General features: G+C 46.2%; 1 protein-coding gene across 3 annotated transcripts in view; it reads left to right on the forward strand.

Moving 5' to 3' along the window:
* The window catches only part of Taf1b (TATA-box binding protein associated factor, RNA polymerase I subunit B), a 64,410-nt gene extending 47,302 nt beyond the window's left edge, over positions 1-17,108 (forward strand). For all 3 annotated transcript variants that reach the window (XM_085830254.1, XM_085830256.1, XM_085830255.1), the window contains 7 exons: positions 286-433; positions 5,128-5,305; positions 6,122-6,168; positions 7,948-8,038; positions 14,498-14,568; positions 15,067-15,289; positions 16,707-17,108. In XM_085830254.1, coding sequence (XP_085686380.1) covers positions 286-433; positions 5,128-5,305; positions 6,122-6,168; positions 7,948-8,038; positions 14,498-14,568; positions 15,067-15,289; positions 16,707-16,908 — 960 coding nt within the window. In that variant the 3' untranslated portion in view covers positions 16,909-17,108. The remainder of the gene's footprint in view (positions 1-285; positions 434-5,127; positions 5,306-6,121; positions 6,169-7,947; positions 8,039-14,497; positions 14,569-15,066; positions 15,290-16,706) is intronic.
* Positions 17,109-17,358: the final 250 nt, after the last annotated feature.

Genomic DNA, 17,358 nt, shown 5'->3' on the forward strand with positions numbered 1-17,358 from the left:
TGTGCCTGTACGTGCAGGTGCCCATGGAGACCAGAAGAGGGTGTTGGCTCTCCCAGAGCTGGAGTTACAGGTGATTGTGAGTCACCTGAAGCAGATGCTGAGAACTGGTCATTGGCCTTCTGCTAGAGCAGCAAATGCTCTTAACTGCTGAACTATCTCTCTAGCCACCCCCTCTTCAACATACACTTTTAAGTCAGAAAATATCTTTAAAATAATTTTAAGAAAATGTTTAAATAATTAATATTGCAAAGATTATTATCTTACTCTGTCTTTTTAAAATTTCAGTCTTGGCCTGACTATGAAGACATCTATAAAAACATGATTGAAGTTGCCATATTTTTAGATTTGCCTCGTTTCCCAGACATAACGGAAGACTGCTACCTCCATCCCAACACCTTGTGTATGAAATACTTACTGGAGGTCAATCTCCCTGGTGAGCTGTGGGGTGCATGGGGAGGAGGCTTGGCTGCAAAGTTAAGTTAGCAGAACAGTGGGGCCTTTCAGCTGCAGACTACTTAAGCCACCTGAAGGAGTTCATAGTAACAGGAACTTAAATGCTTTCTTAAAATAATTCACACCATATAACATAGTTAAAAGGACACTGCTCAAAAACAAATTTCTATCTTTATGTGATTTATGCTTGGGAGAACTTCCGTGGCTTCTGTGGCAAGTTGACTAAGTGCAGGCAGAGTATCTCAGTATGGGCTGTTGATGACATGCATGGGAAAGCTGCTCTAGCCACCTGAGAACATTAGTACTGCATAATGGCTTCTAATTAAGAACAGAATTATCAGCCAAAGTTGATGTCAACCTTTGAGAGTGGAGGAGGAAGACCCAGAGTTCAAGGCCAGACTAAGGTAGCAAGGAGATCTGACTCAGAACAACTACAGCAGTCCTGGAGGCTCCTCACATGGTACTTGAAGCCTGGTAACATTCCAATTTCCAAAGCCATGGAGAACAGTATGGATAATACAGTGAGCTTTTTAGGGCAGTGAGGACTGTGATGAGAGCCTTAGCCACCTCATGCAGAGCACACGTGTCAGGTAATCCTGATGCAGCCTGTGACACGAGCCAGTCCTGAATTTCATACTGGACTAGAAATACAAGAAGCCTAGGACTTTTATTGTCTGCCTGATAGTTTGGTTTGGTTTGTATTTTCTTTGTGGAGGGAGAATGTTAACTCAGGGTATGTCTGTGTAGCCTGCAAGCTCACTATATAGACCAGGCTGGCCTTGAACTCATGGAGATCCTGCCTCTGCCTCTGCCTCTGCCTCTGCCTCTGCCTCTGCCTCTGCCTCTGCCTCTGCCTCTGCCTCTGCCTCTGCCTCTGCCTCTGCCTCTGCCTCTGCCTCTGCCTCTGCCTCTGCCTCTGCCTCTGCCTCTGCCTCTGCCTCTGCCTCTGCCTCTGCCTCTGCCTCTGCCTCTGCCTCTGCCTCTGCCTCTGCCTCTGCCTCTGCCTCTGCCTCTGCCTCTGCCTCTGCCTCTGCCTCTGCCTCTGCCTCTGCCTCTGCCTCTGCCTCTGCCTCTGCCTCTGCCTCTGCCTCTGCCTCTGCCTCTGCCTCTGCCTCTGCCTCTGCCTCTGCCTCTGCCTCTGCCTCTGCCTCTGCCTCTGCCTCTGCCTCTGCCTCTGCCTCTGCCTCTGCCTCTGCCTCTGCCTCTGCCTCTGCCTCTGCCTCTGCCTCTGCCTCTGCCTCTGCCTCTGCCTCTGCCTCTGCCTCTGCCTCTGCCTCTGCCTCTGCCTCTGCCTCTGCCTCTGCCTCTGCCTCTGCCTCTGCCTCTGCCTCTGCCTCTGCCTCTGCCTCTGCCTCTGCCTCTGCCTCTGCCTCTGCCTCTGCCTCTGCCTCTGCCTCTGCCTCTGCCTCTGCCTCTGCCTCTGCCTCTGCCTCTGCCTCTGCCTCTGCCTCTGCCTCTGCCTCTGCCTCTGCCTCTGCCTCTGCCTCTGCCTCTGCCTCTGCCTCTGCCTCTGCCTCTGCCTCTGCCTCTGCCTCTGCCTCTGCCTCTGCCTCTGCCTCTGCCTCTGCCTCTGCCTCTGCCTCTGCCTCTGCCTCTGCCTCTGCCTCTGCCTCTGCCTCTGCCTCTGCCTCTGCCTCTGCCTCTGCCTCTGCCTCTGCCTCTGCCTCTGCCTCTGCCTCTGCCTCTGCCTCTGCCTCTGCCTCTGCCTCTGCCTCTGCCTCTGCCTCTGCCTCTGCCTCTGCCTCTGCCTCTGCCTCTGCCTCTGCCTCTGCCTCTGCCTCTGCCTCTGCCTCTGCCTCTGCCTCTGCCTCTGCCTCTGCCTCTGCCTCTGCCTCTGCCTCTGCCTCTGCCTCTGCCTCTGCCTCTGCCTCTGCCTCTGCCTCTGCCTCTGCCTCTGCCTCTGCCTCTGCCTCTGCCTCTGCCTCTGCCTCTGCCTCTGCCTCTGCCTCTGCCTCTGCCTCTGCCTCTGCCTCTGCCTCTGCCTCTGCCTCTGCCTCTGCCTCTGCCTCTGCCTCTGCCTCTGCCTCTGCCTCTGCCTCTGCCTCTGCCTCTGCCTCTGCCTCTGCCTCTGCCTCTGCCTCTGCCTCTGCCTCTGCCTCTGCCTCTGCCTCTGCCTCTGCCTCTGCCTCTGCCTCTGCCTCTGCCTCTGCCTCTGCCTCTGCCTCTGCCTCTGCCTCTGCCTCTGCCTCTGCCTCTGCCTCTGCCTCTGCCTCTGCCTCTGCCTCTGCCTCTGCCTCTGCCTCTGCCTCTGCCTCTGCCTCTGCCTCTGCCTCTGCCTCTGCCTCTGCCTCTGCCTCTGCCTCTGCCTCTGCCTCTGCCTCTGCCTCTGCCTCTGCCTCTGCCTCTGCCTCTGCCTCTGCCTCTGCCTCTGCCTCTGCCTCTGCCTCTGCCTCTGCCTCTGCCTCTGCCTCTGCCTCTGCCTCTGCCTCTGCCTCTGCCTCTGCCTCTGCCTCTGCCTCTGCCTCTGCCTCTGCCTCTGCCTCTGCCTCTGCCTCTGCCTCTGCCTCTGCCTCTGCCTCTGCCTCTGCCTCTGCCTCTGCCTCTGCCTCTGCCTCTGCCTCTGCCTCTGCCTCTGCCTCTGCCTCTGCCTCTGCCTCTGCCTCTGCCTCTGCCTCTGCCTCTGCCTCTGCCTCTGCCTCTGCCTCTGCCTCTGCCTCTGCCTCTGCCTCTGCCTCTGCCTCTGCCTCTGCCTCTGCCTCTGCCTCTGCCTCTGCCTCTGCCTCTGCCTCTGCCCTCTCTGCCTCTGCCTCTGCCTCCTGAGTGCTGAGACTATAGGTGTCATTCCCCATGCTCAGCCTTAGAGTGACTATTGCTGAGTTATCACAATGCATGTCATTTCCCCTTGTCTGACTCTATTGTAGATGGCCTCTGTTGAGTTTCTAGTATAGTATAGTTCCTAGGTGAGGGAAAGCAGTATAAACCAAGAGAGTGACAATCCTTACTTGTTGGGATTCACATTACAAACCAGCCATTCACTTAGGAGTTCTGGTGGAGTTGCCTTAGCATGGAGGCAGGTCTGACTGGGAAAGCCTGCTGGTGTTACACAGGTCTCCTTAGAAACTATTGGTATAGCTATGACCTGTGACCTAAGAACCAACCAAGAGAAGCTTGTGATGCGAAATGGGGAAAGAACTGTTGAGGTGAAGGGACCAAAGAGCTGTGTAAATTGAGGCAAGGAACACTGCAGGCTTTGGGAACATTTGAAACCTGTTGGAGATGGGAGCTAAAAATTTTAATGGATTCATGCCATCAGGAGCCTGAGATGACTGATTACACCTTATGATCAGAAGAAGGGAGGGAGCCCAGTTCAGAAGGGAGACAAGGATACTCAGGAATGGAGAGGCCAGATTGGACAGGTGTCAGTCAACGCTGGCCTGAGTGCTTTAGGCAGGTTTGTTCATGTAATGTTCATAACCATCAAGAAGTCACTGTGCTAGCTCATACTTTAGTTTAACAAATCTGAGGTCACATGGAGCTGGTCCAAGTCTCCACAGTCTGCTCTTTCCTGCACAGTGCGCTCCCTGGAAGGAAAGAGATCTGTGGATGAGACCCGTGTGGTGTCTGTCCGCTCTGTTAGAGGAGGCTGTGCTGCACCTCTTCTTTTTTTTTTTTTTTTTTTTTTTTGGTTTTTTTTGAGACAGGGTTTCTCTGTGTAGCCCTGGCTGTCCTGACACTCACTTTGTAGACCAGGCTGGCCTCGAACTCAGAAATCCGCCTGCCTCTGCCTCCCGAGTGCTGGGATTAAAGGCGTGCGCCACCACGCCCGGCTTGCTGCACCTCTTCTATGTAGGCCACTGAGGGATTTGTTTAATAACGTAGAGTTTTCAAAGTATACTTCTGTATAACCTTATTTTATCTCCCTCTGTTCTCTCATAACAAGAAAGGACGATATTGCTAGGTATAGGAGCTCAAGCCTATAATTACACCAAACCTCAAGAGGCTGAGGCAGGAGGATCATGAGTTTGAGGCAAGCCTAAGCTAGACAGAAAAATCCTGTCCTTAAAGGAAGAAAGAAAGGTGAAGAGGCTGAAGCTGTGTGGCTAATCATATGGCTGCTGCTGAGAAGCCTGAATACAGGGCCTAGGGTTTCAGGTCCCCAGGCTCACGTTACTCAGCCTTTGAGCTGCAGACGCAGCCTATGCTGAATGCAGAACTTCTTTGGTAAAGCAAAGCATCTAACCAAGAGCTCTTAGGGCCTTCAGAGTTCTCCAAGTTCCTGGAGAGGGTTGACCTTGTAAGGAGGTGAGTGTGCCTCCTTACACAGATGAGGAACATGTATGGGCCAGCACAAAGCTGGTGTGTGCCTGTCTGCATGAGACCCAACTGTGTCTCGCACATACATGTTTTAGGGTGTCAAGTAGGCCTTGCCAAGATTTTGCCCATTGCTATTTCCACACTGGCCTCATTTTTTAAAGTATTGTTTTATTCAAAAATGCTCTCAAAGTTCCTGCATGACATCATGTTTTAAATAAAAGGTTCCTGGGTAATGTGTTGCAACCCTGTAATCTCAGCCTCCATACCAGAGGCTGCAGCATGAGAGTCATGAGTTCAAGGCCAATATGGGCTATATATAGACCCTGCCTTACAAACAACGCAGATGTGTAAAGATAACTTGTAAATATGTATATTACTAGTTTGGCCTAGTTTGTGTTTAACTGTTTTGTTTTTCAACAGATGAAATGCACACTTTAACCTGTCAAGTAGTAAAGTTGACTGGAATTGGAGAAGTGGATTTTTTGACGTTTGATCCTATAGCTAAAATGAAAAGGGCAGTTAAATATGATGTGCAGGCTATGGCTGTCATTGTGGTTGTGTTGAAGCTGCTGTTTTTGCTGGATGACAAGCTGGAATGGTAAGTCAGTGGCAGGTGACTTGTTATTGCACTGACTCCAGTTTGCTTTTGCCAGCTGTTGAGAGTGCAGGAGCCCTGTGCTTTCACAGCAAGATGTGGGGTCTGCTGTGCTATAGCCATAGGGCTTTCCAGAGAGCACTCACCACCTCTTGATCATGCCTGCTTCTGATTCTGAGCTAGCAGCATTTCTCATCCCAAGGATTCCTGGTTTTTAAAGCATCATACACTGTAAAGAATAAGTTGGCACCATATCAGGATGCCTTTTGGCTCCTGGCACCATATCTCTGAGATTATTTTAGATTATAAAGAAGGTTACCCTCTGGAAAGTAACAAGGAATGAAGACCTTCAGCGTTTTATTCCTGGATAGTAATTGCCTCTCCAATTTTGGTACTTTCTCTTCAGAATTCAGATTTAACTGTCCAAGCTGGGTATGACAGAACACACCTTTAATCCTAGTACTTGAGGCAGGAAGATCTCTGTGAGTGCAGGCTAGAGTATTCTCCAGACAGTTCCAGGCCAAATGAGACTACACAGTGAGACCCTGCCTCAAAAAAAAATTTTTATTTAATTAAACATTAACTATCCAGACACATGACATCTTTATTTTTTGTTTTGTTTTGTTTGTTTTTTTGTTTTTTGAGACAGGGTTTCTCTGTGTTCCCCTCGCTGTCCTGGAACTCACTCTGTAGACCAAGCTGGCCTCGAACTCAGAAATCCGCCTGCCTCTGCCTCCCGAGTACTGGGATTAAAGGCGTGTGCCACCACTGCCCGGACACATGACATCTAATAAAGTTGCCTGTGTGTTGTCCCTCCAGGTCTTACTCAGATCTTGCTGAAGCGTACAACGAAGAACACAGAGAAGGTATTTGGATTTTTTATTAGTCAGATTCAAAGTGGTTGTAAGTGATGGATTAAAAGGTAGTTGATATAGGGGGGAAGATGAGCAGTCATGTATACATGTGTCTGTACGTGCACAGTCTGTGCACGTTTACTCTTCTGTCTGTAGATCTACACGTAGTGTCTGTGGCTGCCAAGAGACTTGGGTGACATCTGTGGTCAAGACCCATATGCTCTCTTGCTGTTGTTCCACAATCGCTGCTCACGATCCAGACTAGAGCAGGAACTTCCACAGCAGTGTGGTTTCTGTGGCTGCCTGTGCTGGCCCCTCTACATGAAGTGCTCGTGTTTCGTATCCCACAGCCCTTCAGACTTAGCAAGTGCCTCTTTATTCTCCTGTTCTCCACACCCACTCACTACACACCAGCTCCCCCTTCCAAAGCCTGCCATCGTTGCTGCTGTCTAGACTCTACTGGATATTCAGCCCGTGGGATTATACATAATGGCCTAAGCATATGTGTCCTTGCTGGACTGCCTGTGTTTGTAAACTCTGAGATGGTTATCTGGCAAACACTTTGTAAACAGACAGTTACTATGTATTGAATACAGGGCTTCATGCATGGCTTCACCAGCTCTCTTCCACTGAGCTATATCCTCAGCTTCTTTTTGCTTTTTTTTTTTTTTTTTTAAAGACAAAAACAGTAAATTGTCCAGGTTGGTGTGTGTCACTTTGTACTTGACTTAAGGTCCTCCTGCTTCAGCCTCTCAAGTAGCTGGCTTAGAATCTGGTCGCTACAGTTTCAGTTCATATTTGTTTTTTATCTGATACGGAAAAGTGTTGCTGGCCCAAGAATAACTCAGTGCAGTTTTGTGTCTATGTGAGTTTTTACCTCCAGATGTAGTTCTGTTTGTAGAAGGATTTTTGTTCATTAGTTTTAGGAGTTTGAGTTTAATGTTCATTTCATTTATGTTTTTCATAACATATTTTCCCTAACATCTGTGAAGTTGAGCACTTCTTACTGTCCTATGCTTACAGGAACACTACTTAGGATTGAACTCGATGCTTCTGATGTTCCTTGAATGCTAGAGGTGATGTCAAGAGAATGAGGTCATAGAACCCAGAGTTGATTTAACTATTAGCTGTCCTCTGCCTTCACAGTTCTCTGCCTGTGTCGCCTACAGGGCTGTGCCATTTGGTTATGTGGGCCATTGGAAAAGATTTGTAATTAGACACTAAAGAGGCCATTCTTATGAGAGGATAATGGACAGTAATCCTGTATATACTGCCATGCCTTGGTCTGTTGTCTCTCTAGCCTATGTCTCAAACACACTTCAGCTCTCCACTCAGTCCTCTTTTGTTTTCATGGGCAGAATTAAGAGTAGGAAGAACAGAAATAGGTCCTGAGGAGAATGGGATTCATGCACCATAGCACCACTCCACACGCTTATCAATCACTTGCTTATCAACACAATGCCTAAGTGTGCTGGAGTACTACCAGGACTGGGCTGTGCATGCTGGGTGTGGGATGGGGAAGGACAGCAGCTAGCAAAGTGTGTGATCTCTTCTTCAGGAGGCAGTAAAGCCATCAAAGCTGAGGAGAAATGTGTAAAAAGACAGTTTCAAGACAGTCTTATGGGGCCACAACATTGTCGCACCTTACAGCAGAAAGAGACGGCGGTTCTTCTCCTCTTCTCAAGACCCATCACAGAAATGTTCTGTTTAGGAATAAACTCAGACGTGAATGGTGGCTGTTGTTTTGATGTGATGGATTCCACTACTGAGCATGGATTTCATTTCTTTCAGACACGCCCCAGTTTGATTTCAGAAAATGGTACCAAGTTATGAAGAAAACTTTTGATGAGAAAAGACGAAAATGGGAAGAAGCGAGGGCCAGGTATGTCCTCTGTCCACTGTGCCCTGCTGTGTCCTCAGCTCCACATCCGTCCATGTGTGCTTGGCAGCATGTGACCTTTTTCTAGAAATATTGGTCCTGTACATTCTAGTTAGTTTTTTCCCTGGGGCTGGGATTCCAGCTCAGGACCTCACACATCCTCCTCCAACCCTGCTCCTTACTGTCTTACATCACTCCTAATTAAACACATTTGCTTTTAGATTTCCCCGTTTTTCTTTTTCTGACCGCTCTCTGCTCTAGGATCTAGCCTAGAGTACCATACTGTACTTGGCATTGGGTTTGTGCAATCTCTGTGAGCCTTGCCTGTGTGTGCACTATTGTGTGCACTATTCTCCCCCATGCTTTTTCTCAAACCCGGTCCTTTGCCATGTGTGTGTCCCAGTATTACAGAGATTATAAGTGTTCTCCTGTGGCATGTGTGATTGGAAGGTTTTCCAAAACCAGTGACCTCTGAGAAAACCAGAGGAGGACAGACAGTGGGCGTTTATCCCCATTACCCTCAGCACTTGTTCCTGGAGCACAGCTCAGGGCTAGGGCCATACTGGGCAGCAGGAAGAGTGTTGCTTTAGGGACAGAAGTATGAGGTCTCTGTCCTCACAGACCCACTCTGTGATATCACCTGCTTACCCCAGCTTAAATTCAGTTCATTGATAAATTTCTAAGCATTATCTATTTAATAGGGAACACCTCTCCACTGATCTCCAGCACAGATTCATTTCTATTAGAACTCTGAGTCCTACAGACAGAAGGAAAACCAACATCTGTTTATATAAATTTACACTAATACTGATATAATCAAGTCATTTTATATCGTTTGAGAAAAGGAAGTTTCTAACATTATTTGAAATGGTAAGTCACTTTAATCCCCTGCTGAGCAAATCAGAGATGGCTGGCCCTCATAGACTATTAAGAAACCATTTTCAAGTTTCTAGGTAAAGCATTTATTTTTCCCTTAGACTTCAGAGAAATGTGCTCAAAGGCGGATAAAGCACCATGAAGAAAAAGTTCCTTGCAAAAGGAGGAGTGACAGGTTTTTGCTAGGCAGGCTCTGAGCATGGAGCAGTGGGGAGAATGCATTCTGACAGGTAGGTGGGCTCAGGTCATGACAGTAGAGGACAGGGTGTGGAGTATGCTCTGACAGCTCGCTGATTCCCAGGGCCGGCATGATTCCTCTTCTTTGTTGGGTCCTCCTGTTCTATAGATAGATGAGTAAGGCTTGTCCTGGGCACTTGGGGAGTCAGCCTCTTTCTGTGGTGTCAGCTGGGTGACTTTGCTGATCCTGAGGGCTGGGTGTTGCAGGGCCATGCTGTGCAGACTCCTTGACTTGCCCCAGCAGGTCACCACCTTACGTTTCAGACCACTCCCAGACACTTCATTGCTGCAGCGTGAGAGTCGGTTGCATATCTAAAAGTACTGACATTAGCTACTTTAGGGGAGTATTTAGCAGCAAAAGGGAATTAGTCTATTTATAAAAATCCATTTTCCAGGGAGACATTAGACCTAGGGAAGAGGTTGTCTATAGGATCCTGTACCAAAGCCATCCTCTACACAGTGTTAATACACACAGGCAGTGGTGGCTGCCATAGAACTGATGTCACTCACTGACACCTGATGTGTGGGCACAGCATTCCTAGGCATGCTGAACACCTGCTTCTTGGTGTCATCTATGCCAACCCATTTCACATAAAGGTTTTTTAATCTATCTATCTATCTATCTATCTATCTTATCTATCTATCTATCTTAGTTTATTTATTTATTTTACTTGGGATAGAACCCAAGCCTGTTACTCTAGGCATCATCTTTTGGGCTGTCAGATGATCATTAACACATTTTCTGCAGTTAAACATACTACATTACATGAGATTTTGAAAAATACTAGTAAAACAATAGTATAAAAAACAGCTTAGTAGGCTGCCTCGATGGCTGACAGTTTATCACAGGGGTTGGGAAGAACCTGGATAAAAATTTAAAAGCACATGTAGAAAACCTCATTGCTGGGCTGTGGGAGATAGCACAGCTAGCAAGCATTAGGACATGAGTTCTAATCCCTAGCACCCATGTAAAAGCCAGATATGGTGATAGACATCTGGAATCCCAGCAATGGGGAGACAGAGACAGGAGGATCCCTAGGGCTTGCTGGCTGCCCAGTCTAACCTAATCAGCAAGCTCTGGGTCCCCATGAGAGACCCTGCCTCAAAAGCAAGGTGAAATGGCCCCTAAGATTGACTTTTGGCCTACACACACACACACCTCACACCACACACCACATACTAAGAGAGGGAGGAAAGATGAAAGATAAAAGAAAAGGCCTGCTGATCTTTTGAGTTAGCTAAAAATTTCTTTGATATTAAATTTAAAGCATGACCCATAAAAGAAAAATTGGTAAATTGGACTTTAGAAGTAAGGATTTCTCCAATGGTACCTAAGAGAAAATGAAACAGAGAGAGAAAGAGAGAGAGAGAGAGAGATTGCAGATCTACTGAATATCTGATGAATATCAGATGGAGATATCTGATGAAAAATTTTTATGTATAAAATATAAAGAATTAATAAAAATAGGAAAGCAAGTCAAGTTTTCAAATGAAAAAAGCTAAAGATGTGCAGGATACACAAGAGACACCTACCGTAATTAGAAGGGCTCTGCTTTCAGACCGCAGTCGCTCCTGCTAAGTGTAGGAGTATGAAATGGTACAGCTACTTTGAAAAGTTCAAGGAGGAACATAAATATAAACTAACCAGGACCCCCAGAGCTCCTTGGAACTATACCACCAATCAAAGAAAACACATAGTGGAACTTGTGGCTCTAGCTATATATGTAGCAGAGGATGGCCTAGTCGGTCATCAATGGGAGGAGAGGCCCTTGGTCCTGTGAAGGTTATAGGGGAGTGCCAGGGCTGGGAAGTGGGAGTGGGTGGGTTGGGGACCAGGGGGAAGGGGTTTTCAGAGGGGAAACTAAGAAAGGGGATAACATTTGAAATAAATAAAGGAAATGTCTAATAAAAAAAATGTGAAATAAAAATGTTTGCTCCTATAGAAATCCATATAGGAATGTTTGTAGTGACTTTTGCTAGTGATGAGATAAATAGCTGGCATATCCACGCCATGCAGCCCACTGAGCAGCATAAAGCAAAGCCCTCTGATACAGCCAGCAGTGTGACTCCTTGCATCGTGTATGTGTCTATTTATATAACATTCTCCAGTGGCCAAGCTTAGAGGATAAAGACCGTGCTTGCCCAAGATCAAGGGTGTGGAGGAGACTGACTACAAAGGGCCTGGCTTTTGGAATGATGGGACTGTTCTGTGTATTAGTCACAGTGCTGATTACACAGCTGTGTGTGAATGCTAATTGGACGTGTCCAGAAAGAGGTTTCATTATATGTAAATTATACCTTGATTCTCTTTTCAATCAGTGAAACAAACCATGTCAAAAAGAGGGGAGCCTCTAGATAGGGTCTAGCTAGAGTCTCAAGGCCTTTGTGGTGTATCTGTTTGAGAACCTTTGTGTACTGTGAAAAGCAGGCAAAGGAAGACAAACATGTGCAGAAGCCTGCAGTTCAGGAGGCTGTCCACACAGTTGGAGCACTGCAAACCTCAATCCCCAAAGCATCTTGGAGTGTGACCTGAGGATGGTAGTACTGCCTCCTCGATCGTGCTGGCCACTGGTTTATATCTCCATTATCAGTGCACAAGAAACACCCGTCCAGACCTGTCATTCCCAAGGAAAGCTTAACAGTGGGCATCCCTGAGGACTTGTCTAGACAGGACACTTATAAGAAAATAAATGATAATTTTTAAAAGTTATTTTAAATAAAAAATAATAATTAAGATATAATTTAAAAAATTCACCACAGATCTAAATGACAACCTCGATGTTTTAAGTGTGGTATAATTTACCTAAATTTAGTTTACACATAATTACAGGAAAACAGTCTTATATAATATTGACTATATGTCTACTTCTGATGCCTAAAGAATTTTCTGTTCTTTTTTTTTGTAAGATCTTAATTTTATTTTATCTTAATTTTATTGTTGTTTGAAATCACATCTTACTCAGAAAGTCAGTTTCTTTTTCTTTTTTTATTTTCTTTATTTACATTTCAAGTGTTATCCCCTTTCCTGGTTTCCCCTCTGAGAACCCCCTATCCCCTCCTCCTGCTTCTATGAGGGTGTTCCCTCACCCACCCACCTACTCCCACTCCCCCTGCCTAGCATTCCCCTACACTGGGGCATCTAGCCTTCAAAGAGAGAATTTTCTGTTCTTAACATTTTAAATCACTGTGAAATTCAAAGTAAAAAATATTAACATCTCCTATATAATCACAAGTGTACTAATTTGAATTTTTTAATGTTTGAGGAAAAATCTCTGTTCTTAAATTGGTTGAAGTGATCATTTGTTACTAAATCATGTTACTACCTGAGAGCCAGGCCCTTTACCTGACACTAGATGTGCCATATCTCAGTGACTGCACAGTTTGTCTAATATTATGTGGTGGTTGTTTCTCTTGTTAAGACAGAATCTCATGTAGGCCTTGCTGGCCTCAGTTCACTGTGTAGCTCAGGCTGATGTTGAACTCCTACTCTTGAGTACTGAGGACACAGGGCTGTACCACCACTCTCTGCAGCACAGAGCAGCACAACTGTATTTTTTTTTTTTAAAATGGTGGCACACACCTTTAATCCCAGCACTTGGGAGGCAGAGGCAGGCGGATTTCTGAGTTTGAGGACAGCCAGGGCTACACAGAAAAACCCTGTCTCGGGGGAAAAAAAAAAGATATAGTCTCACCACGTAGCTCTGGCTGGCCTGGCACTTGTCTCTGCATTCTGAGTACTGGGATAAAAGGCATGTGTCACCACTATTGCAAGCCTCACAAATACAATGTAAATTAGTCCTCATAACAGCCCTGTAAGAGCAGGAAAGAGGGCAAAGATGCTAAATGTGTTTGTTGGTTCATGTATTCATCTAGTCCATTATTAATGAATACTTAAGTTGAATGCCTACTGTGTGCCGTCCTATCTATTATTAACAAGGAACCTAGAGAGGACAGGGACTCTACAAGAAGACCAACAGAGTCAACTAACCTGGATCCTTAGGGGCCCCAGAGACTTAGCCACCAGCCAAAGAGCATACAAGGGCCAGACCTAGGCCCTCGGCACATATGTAGCAGATGTTCACCTTGGTAGTCATGTGGGTCCCCCAACAACTGAAGTGGGCTTACCCTGACTCTATTGCCTGCCCGTGGATCTGTTTCCCCTAACTGGACTGGCCTCAGTGGGAGAGGATGTACTTGAGGTGCCAAGATTGTTTATACCAGGGGAGTGGGGGGTCCCTCTTCTCAGAGATGAAGTAGAGAGAAGATGGGGGAGGGACCAAGTGAGGGGGGGGCCTCGGAGGAGGGCTGTGATCAGGGTGCGAAGTGAATGAATAAATAAGTAAACTAATGAAAAGAAAAAAGAATATATAGCCATAGTGGGTATTGAGGAATGTAGAATGAATGGGAAAACCTTGACCCCACATCTTATGAGAGGCATAGAGGCATTAAAATTATGTAATTCTACAAAGATAAACAAACAAAAAAAAACCCTTAAGTCGAATGCCTACTGTGTGCCCTAGAGAGCATAAAGGAGACAGAGACAGTTCTAGGACCTTCATAGTCACTCGGGCTGCTGGACACATGCAGAAGTTGAGCAGATCCTCTGACTCAGTGTCTTCTTCTGCACCATGGTGTCTTTATTATTAATTTTTTAGTAGCCTGAATCAAGAAGGTGGATTTTTTTTTTTTTTACTGTGGTTTCTGGAAGGCTCCTATTTAAGGAAGTGCAGGAGAATGGAAATGAGCTTTGAAAATATCGAGTTATGTTGTCCCACAGTGGCATCCTCTGCTGGGCAGTACTAATGGCTGCCTGGACCAGAAATGGTCACCAATCAATCGCAGGAAGCCAGATAGCACTTAACCTTTGGCTGGGAGTGGGAGGGGGGTACCCTGTGGACCAGATCATCCCAGCACCCCCTCTGCAGTGAACATGCCTAACTGGCCTTCTCTCAAAAGATCAGATTCTTAGGTCTGTCTTGCTAGAATCTGGATCTTTCCTTCTATTTTCAGCAGGAAGAGGGTGGTTTCCAGGCATTGGGTACCAGAGAGACAGGTACTTATGAGCGTTTGGGGCAAAGAGAAACAGCAATGAGAGTAAAGAGCAAAGGAGTGCCACACGGTGATGGCAGCCTTCTCTGCTGTGTTCTGGATAATGGCTCCTAAAGGGTCCTTGACTCCTAGGAGGAACACACCAATGCTCTGCTCTCTCTGGGTGTTTCCTTCTGGAGCAGAAGTACTGAGAGAGTGTAGACAAGCACCCAGAGCTGCTGAGTTTCAGGTCCTGCCTCTGTCTCCGAGCTCTGAGCACCTGCTTCTCATTCTGCTTCACTTCTGTTCTGCCTTGTACAGGTATGCTTGGAAAACCAAAAGGCCACTCTACCGTTCACACATCGATAAGTCCGTTGCATATAAGAAAAGAGGTGAGTCTGATGGTTTCATTTCTGTGTCAGGTAGCAACACTGTTGGGAGTACCAACCATGTCCACAGGAAAAGCAAGGGGCCTTTGCACATACATGCACATACTTTCCACTCCCTGGGAATGCTCTCGAGTATATCTCCTGCCAAAGGAGAAGTCACATAGAAGTCCTGGAAACTTGCCTGCTCCTTCATAGAGAGCTCAATTTCCCGGCAAGACCAAGGTCCTGTTTCCGTGACTGTGAGAGCTCTGTCAGGAAGCTGAGATCGTCCTGTACTCTGTTTAAATCATTGTTAAGTAACTGCCTGAGCCCCTCCTGCAGCTGCAGCCTCACCTAATGCTCTGACGTATGTTCCTGCAGTTAGGAAACCAGCTGTGTGTGTGTGCACTCAGGAGGCTGAGGGAGGGAGGAGGCCCCGGAGTGTCACCCCTAAAGCAATCCATTCCCGTGACTGCCGGCTTTGCTTGTGCAGTAACATTTGTCTCTTCCCTCCATCTCCAGAAATGGTGGAGAATCTTCAAAAACAATTTAGTGCCCTGGTTGGTTCATCACCAGTGGTTGAAAAGCAGGCCCCTTCAAGTTTTCAGTTCAACTGGACTGAAGAAGGCACTGATAGCCCTTGTTTCCATGGACACAGCCTCCAGGGACTCCTGAAAATGAAAGGCCAGTCCATGATAACCAAGAACTCCCTATATTGGCTCAGTACCCAGAAGTTCTGCAAAAGGTATGCATGTTTTTAAAACTCCAAAAGCCTGAGGTGTGATGAAATCTCCAACTCAGGCTGAAGAGGTCCTTTCTCTTCCTTTTTGAGGTTATAATATAATTACACCATTTCCTATCTCCCTTTCTTCCCTCCAAACCCTTCCATATACCTCTTGGTCTCTTTCAAATGCACTATCTTGTTTCTTTTTCCATTAATTGTTACATACATGCATGTGTATACATACATTTGTCATAATACTTAAATAAATACACCCTGCTCAATCTGTATAATATTATTTGTATGTGTGTTTTCAGAGCTGACCATTTGCTGTTGAGTAACCAGTGCTCAGGCTTTTACTTGGGGAAGTCTACTCTCCCCCATTCTCAGCATTCCTCAGTTGCCTGTGGTTCTTTGTGTAGGCCTGAGGCCTCATGGGTTCCCCATCCACTTAGGCCATCTCTGTTGTCATTGTCCTTGTTCAGTTCTGGTTTAGGCAGCCATGTGTGTGAGGCATTATGTGTGTCACTTCTGACATTAGGAGATACAGTGTCACAGCAAAATCCTGGTCCTCTGCTTCCTGCAATCCCTGTCCTCCTCCTCTGCTATGTGCCCTGAGCCTCAGGCGTCAGAGTGCCTTGTGGATGTATCCACTAGGACTGGGCTCCACACCTCTGCAGTTTGATTGGTTGTGACTTTCTGTAATAGTCTCCATCTGTTGCAAAGAGAAATTTCCTTGATGATGATGATGATGATGATGAGGAGGAGGAGGAGGAGGAGGAGCACACTTACCTGTGGGCGTAAGGACATACGTTTAAGTGTAATTAGGAATTATGCTTGTTTAGTGTAAGTGGTGACTGTGGGATTTTTCATTCCTAAAAAAACAACAAACAAAACCACCAGGGTTGGAGAGATGGCTCAATGGTTAAGGGCACCTGTTGCTTTTGCAGAGGACCCAGATTCTGTCCATAGCACCCACTTGGTAGCTCATAACCACCTATAACTCCAGCTCCAGGGGATCCAATGTTCTCTTCTGACTTCCATGGGCATCAGGTATGCATGTGATACACATACATAAATGAAGGCAAAATAGTTATGAAATAAATCTAAAATAATAAATGCAGGACCACACATCTAACATGGATCACAGTGCTCCAAGTGTTTGGTGTTTCCTGACTTCAGACTCGGCATGGGCTGGTTCAAGCATTTCAGAAATCGAGACTGATACAGTGGACCCTCTGCTCAGTGATCGTGGACAATGTGAACAATTTTCTCTTTGTACAATACGGAGATTCAGCAGAGTCCCCACGTTCCCTCTAACTCATAATTCTGTTTAAAGCTGCTGCATCTACTGGTGAGGGGATCCGGGGTGCAGTGAGGGCTGCCAGAGCTTCTGAGTTACCATTTAAAGATAATGTGCCTTTTTCTCTTTCCATTCTAGCTATTGTAAACATGTGACAACTTACGAAGAATCAAATTTTTCTTTGAGTTACCAGTTTATACTAAACATCTTCTCCTTCTTACTGAGAATAAAGACCTCTGCTCTCCATGAAGAAGTGAGCTTACTTGAAAAGAAACTTTTTGAAAAAAAATACAACGAATCAAAAAAGAGCTCAGGATCCAAGAAAGGAAGAAAACACTGAGAACCAGAGAGGGGCTTGCTTTGACAGGCGCTCTCAGGACGAGGGTGTCCTGTGCTGCTTCCAGGAAACTGTGTGAAGTCTACTGTTGAACAGGCATACACTTTGACATGTGTCTTTATATGCATTGTAAGAAATGCTTTGAATTATTTTCATAAATAATTTTTTCAGAAAATTAAAATAAGTAATACATAAGTAAATGACACCTGGGAACTTGCATTCATTGTATTTTAAAGTTAAACTTTTTTTTTTTACACTTTCTCTTTCCAAGATAGAAACTAGCTGTCTAGTTCAGGCTAGAACTGGGAATGCAGCTCAGGCTAGCCTGGAACTCACTATTGTAGCCCAGGCTGGCCTCAATGCCTCTCCATCTTGAATCTGGGAGTATAAGCATGCACCAGTGATCGGCTTTGAATTTACTTCCTTAGATTATTCCTTACTCTTTATAAACTT

The sequence above is a fragment of the Mus caroli genome, unplaced genomic scaffold (genome assembly GCF_978045245.1).
Source record: "Mus caroli unplaced genomic scaffold, Mus_caroli_1 scaffold_14, whole genome shotgun sequence".
Lineage (NCBI taxonomy): Eukaryota > Metazoa > Chordata > Mammalia > Rodentia > Muridae > Mus > Mus caroli.